Here is a 5,521-nt window from a genome sequence, read left to right as displayed (position 1 = left end):
AGAATTATATAAACCAGCATTCAGACGAGGCGTGTGAAGGCAATTAATAAATTTTCCAGACGTGTCATTAGTCATTAGCATTACAAAGAAAATTTCAGTATTAAACCATAAAATCAGAAAGCTCATTTCCCACGCTCGGTCAAATTACGAGGGCTGCCAAATTTTTATTAGTCAAGCTAGCGCTACAAATCAGAAAATTAATCATGATTAGCAACAAGAAAATGTTTAATTAAACTAAAAAAAACCCCACGTATATATACACAAGAAAGAAAATTCAAGGCCCAAAAAAAGCAATTAAACAAACTAGAAACATAATCGTGTTTTTTTAAAAATGAATTAATCATCATCATCTATCATCCCTAGCTAGTGCTCAACTACCAACTACTACTGATCATCAAGAAGCTGTCTTGGCATGCGGCGGTGAGAGAGAAAAGGCGGCGGTGGAGGTGGAGGTGGTGGAGGTGGTGACAACCCTTTCACAGGAAGGACACATGGTGAGGGTGGTGGCTGGGAGCTGCATGTAAAATGGCTGAGAAGCTTTAAGAGCTCTTAATTCTTGGAGCTCTTTTTGCAACCTCCTGTTCTCTTCTGTCAGCGTCTCACAGCACCTTTTTAAATACTCACAATCTACCTCTGTCTGTTTCAATTTGGTCCTGCCAATATATCATAAATGTTACCAAATTATTGTCACATTTAATTACTCACGAGATTCAACAAACTCTTTGCTTTATTCTTCTTCACACCAAAATGGCCTCAAATATTTAATTGTGTAATTATTACCTTGCTCTTCTGTTTTGGAACCACACTTCAACTTGCCGAGCTCGGAGATTCAATTGCTTTGCTAGTGCAAGCTTCTGCTTCTGCATATGTGTATGTATAATTTGAGACCACAATCAATTTAATTTACTAATCCCTCCGTCCACCATTAGGAGTCCCATTTCATGGCGGCGAGGTGAGACCCTATTGCCATTTATGATAAAAATAAATCGGGACTCCTATTGGCAGGACAGACTAAAATGGAAAAACGGAACGGAAGTGACGTGGACGGAGGGAGTAGTACATAAAATATAGTGCTAAGAAAAAGGAAATATAGAAAGAGAGACATACGGGGTTGAGGGTGTTGTGCTCTTTGAAGCTTTCTTCGAGGAAAGCGGACTGGTCTTTGGTGAGTCGGAGTTTCTTTCTGGCCAAGCCGTTTTCCTCATCGTCGCTTCCTGCGCCACCGCGATCGGCTTCTGCTTCGCTGTTAATGGCTGATAATTGCTCCAAGTCTCTCTTCCCCCTCGCGCTTCGGAACATGGAGAAATCCACCTGAAACGATGACACCGCGCTGTTTGGAGATGAAACCGCCGCCGCCGCCGTCGTTTCATGATCTCCGCTGCCGTCGTCGCCTTTTCTTCCCCCCTCCGTCACGCCTCCCACTGTGGAAATCACAAAAACCAAGGCTGTGATTGATTAATTGACCCAACAAATTAAGAAAAGCGCACACACACAGTAATATTTACATTTATCTTTGAGCCAAGGGAAAGGAAGCTTATTTGAAGAGGGATGGCTTCTTTGCACCGGAGAGAATGGGAGAAGATCTAGCTGAACCGGTGGATCTGATGAAATCGGACCGTCGGAGAACCGGCTCTCGTCGCTTTTATTACTCTTCTCTCCGCCGTCGGAACTCACTTTTCCGGTAGACATGCAGAACCCTAAATCTTCGCTATGAATTTTCTGGGGTTTTTCAAGAAATGAAAAGGGCTTCGGTGTATCACCCAAGCTCAGAGCTAACTCCATAGATTATAGATAGATCAGAAAGAGAGAAGAGAGATAAAGGAATGAGGAGAATGGATGGGAACTGAAAGAGGCTGAGCCAATTTAAAAGGCGATCAAATAGAAAGGGCTTTTATTATGATTTGGCTTATGCAATCAAAAGGGAAATAGTATTTGTGGAAAATGAAAATAAAGAGAAATATATGTACACTAGGGTTGACAATCGCACGTGAATCCAATGAAATATACTCATCTAAACATTTCATCTAAACATTGGTTCAAACACGGGCCTATTTGCTTCTTCTGTATGAAATATAAAAAAAACAAAAAAAAAACAGTGAATGGCTTTTGGCCAAATGCAATCATTTTTATTAATATTTTATTGTAGATTTTGTGTAATGTAAGAAAAATATTAGAAGTATGATATTCAATTAGTACATAGTCTTGGGGACAAACATTCGGCAAGCTGTAAAGCTTATGATATATTTTTCCTTGGTAGGTGTAAAGGTCATGATACGCAAAGGGTATTTAATTTGTATTTTTATTGGATAATATTTTATGTTAAATTATAAATCATGGTTTTTTAGATTTCAAAGATAAAGAAACAAGTAGATGAATAATTTGTGTATAGGTTTGGCAAATCTACAAGTTAATTAAGAAGAGACCATTCACGGCTGGCGCCTGGCGGAATATAAATTTAAAGTGATAACTAATTGTTGCTAAATAATTGTACAATAATTAAAAGTTCACGTTGATAACTAGAATTAGCTTACATTAAAGTAAGAAAATAGGTTATTTAGCATTTAAAGAGTTAATAATGTTATGACTGCTAATTTGGTTAATGAGCACCGTTTTTCTTTCTTAGTTTGCGTATTTTTTTTTATATATTGACAATTCAGTGTGTTCAAATAATTGTAGCGAATAACCTCATGTCAAGCGCCAAATCATAAAATGTTGTTAAAATTTGTAAGATTCTTTCTCTTTGAGATTTCCCTACTTTAATAGCATACTATGTAAATTATAAATTATAATGATTTATTTCCTCGGTCCCGGGTTAAGTATGACACTTTTAATTATTTTAGCGAATGAATTTAGAAAATGATGTTTAGTGAGTTAAAGTTGAAAGTTGTATTTTCAGCTAAATAACGTTTTTTTTACTCTCAATTTTAGTTATTTTTCAATAAATTTCAATACATGTAATTGCATATCTGATTTTGGGCTCTTATAATATATGTACTTAAGTTTGTTCTATTGATTGCGTTCTAACAAATGAGAAATGTTTCTCATCAGATCGTGATAGTAAACGTTATGTACTTGTAGGCATCTTATTTAAATAAAAATTTGTGGTTTTATATCCAATATAAAAAAAATAATGATTTTGAACAATTTTAATGCAATTATTGACGTCAGTTTGTATTTGTAAATATACCACTAACACTTTAATAAACGTCTTTATTGTAAATGTCATAATAAAATCAGGAGATCCAAATTGAAGCATCTTATAGAAAAGCAAAAGATTAAGATAATTTGTCTTCAACTTGGAGATGCTTTCTTATGTGTCATAGATCGTAATTTCTTTTCAAAAAATTCCAACACAAACAATCGTGTTTCTCTTTTTGTACTTTTAAAAGATACTATTTCCGTCCCAAAAAAAAAATGTCATACTTGTTGGATGACACAAGATTTTAGTAGGGTTTGTTTTCTGTGTTAATTAAGTGGAGAAAAAAAATAATTTTATATTAATATAAGAAAGAATTTTTTTTCTAAAAATAAAAATATAAGAGTAACATCTTTAGTAGAACAAATTAAAAATAAAAGTGAGAAATATTTTATGAAACGAAGTTATTATATTTTTCGTAGGTATTTTTCTTCGTGAGAAATTATTATCAACTTAAAAATTAGTAGTACAAGTATAAAGAGTTATAAATGGTTTGGATTTCTTATGCTTTACTATTACTGTTTTAGGGGTGGCAAAATGGGTAGCGGGTAATGGGTAATTCCCATCTCGACCCGCTACCCGCCGGGTATCGGGTACCCGATACCCGACGATAACAGGAAATGGGGCGGGATCGGGTAGTGTATTTTAGAGTTTTGCGGGTAGCGGGAATACCCACTACCCGTACGGGTATACCCGTTAGTCCCGTTAATACCCGTTATTATTAGTATTAGAGCCATATATCATTTTTAATACTCCCTCCATTCCATATTAATAGAGGCGTTTCAAATAGTTAAATTAGAGAAAAAAATAAATAGTTAAATAATAATAGCCATATACATATTCATTTTGAAAAATTAAAAATAAATAGTTAGAATGGAGAAAAAAATAAAGTAAGAGAGATAATAATGTAGTGAAGAGTTCTTATATTATTATTTTTCCAAAATGAGTGAAGAAAATGAAATGTCTCTAAGAGTTCTTTTGAAACATTTTTATATTCCGACGAACATACAATTGAAAACTCATCGGAACTAGCTATAGAGTCCCCTCACTTTTATTCTTAATCTATTTTACCATCAATATTAATTAAGTAAATTAGGAAACATTGACGATTATTATGGTTTTCAAATTTTTTATTCGAATTTCGGGTCGGGTACGGGATACCCGACACGGGTATCGGGTAATCCCGGTATATCACGGGGCGGGTATTGGGACAACCAATTTAGCTAAAATCGGGTACGGGTACCCGACTTGTCGGATGCGGGTACCCGCGGGTAACCCGTTTCGCCACCCCTATACTGTTTGAAAACTTACAACACAGCAGCTGCCATGGACTATAATCTCAATAAGATTGACTTAATATCAAACAATTCCCAATAATTTCACTCTAAAAATTATAATCTGGTCAAACTTAATATTTTCTTGTTGACGTTCTTAAGGCATCACACTTTGAGAAAATTTAATTGACTGCAATTGAAATGATTTGACTATGAACCCAATTGATAGTTGGCCACAAACAATATTTTCTTTATTTTCTTGGCTGTCCTAATCTGACCCAAAAAGAGAAGACAATATTCACACAAATCATTAATTATCTCATTATAACCACATTCCATTAATTAGTTAAAGAAATTTAACTTCAAACGTTGTAATCTATTTCGACTTTAAATAATTAAGAAATGTAAAATTATCTATATGTATGCTAACTTTTGATATAGTATTCTCTTCGTCTCTTCATAATAGAAATTTCTTCTGAGCAAGCATTTAAAAAAATTATGTTATCTGAAAAGAAAGAATAATAATTAAAATAAAAGAATAAATAAATAAATAAAAAGAGAATAAATAGATTTTAAAAAATCCACTATAACAAAATCACTCAAAAAAATGTACAAGTGATACAACAATAGAAAAACTGAGTATTTGTCAAGAAAATCAATGGAACATCCGAACAAGAAAAATAAATAAATGAATAAAAAGAAACACGATCTAAACAAAAGCACGCACTTTTGGAAAGTGTAAGTAAGTTTGGTCGGATTAACATGAAATTCGATTATAACAAATTCCCAACCATATGTTTTTTTTTCCATAACCAGACAAGCTTAGCATCTTTTATTATTCCAACGTGGTATTGTTTTCATTTACTTTATTTACTCATTTATCTCTACTCCCTCCACCTCTGATCGAATTAGAAAACCTCTAATGTTTTACCAAATTTAATATGTAGTGTCGAAAACAAAACAATTATTGATAAGAATCACTTTTATATTAGGGGCTATAGGCTATTAGCACGATTTACTACTATGGGTTATAAATAGAATTACCTCATTA

The 5,521-nt window shown here is 33.7% G+C and overlaps 1 protein-coding gene across 1 annotated transcript; it reads right to left on the bottom strand.

Moving 5' to 3' along the window:
* Positions 1-207: 207 nt before the first annotated feature.
* Positions 208-1,925, bottom strand: LOC125207544 (homeobox-leucine zipper protein HAT14). Its single transcript, XM_048106929.2, has 4 exons — positions 1,506-1,925; positions 1,108-1,421; positions 781-860; positions 208-653 (listed from the first exon to the last, which is right to left on the bottom strand). Exons 1-4 carry the CDS (start codon positions 1,780-1,782, stop codon positions 395-397), a joined length of 930 nt encoding a protein of 309 aa, XP_047962886.2. The 5' UTR covers positions 1,783-1,925; the 3' UTR covers positions 208-394.
* Between the last annotated feature and the right edge of the window lie 3,596 nt (positions 1,926-5,521).

The sequence above is a fragment of the Salvia hispanica genome, chromosome 6, assembly GCF_029641045.1.
Source record: "Salvia hispanica isolate PSC_SH4W2 chromosome 6, Shi_PSC_v1, whole genome shotgun sequence".
In the NCBI taxonomy this organism is placed as follows: Eukaryota; Viridiplantae; Streptophyta; class Magnoliopsida; order Lamiales; family Lamiaceae; genus Salvia; species Salvia hispanica.
This window is presented reverse-complemented; position numbering and strand designations above follow the sequence as displayed.

Bases quoted from the DNA above. Each gene is read 5' to 3' on its own strand.
- LOC125207544 (XM_048106929.2), bottom strand. From the start codon at position 1,782: ATGGAGTTAGCTCTGAGCTTGGGTGATACACCGAAGCCCTTTTCATTT. The intron at 1,422-1,505 runs GTAAATATTACT...TGATTTCCACAG, and splicing joins CCCTTGGCTCAAAGATAAAT to TGGGAGGCGTGACGGAGGGG. The intron at 654-780 runs GTAATAATTACA...ATATATTGGCAG, and splicing joins TTCCAAAACAGAAGAGCAAG to GACCAAATTGAAACAGACAG.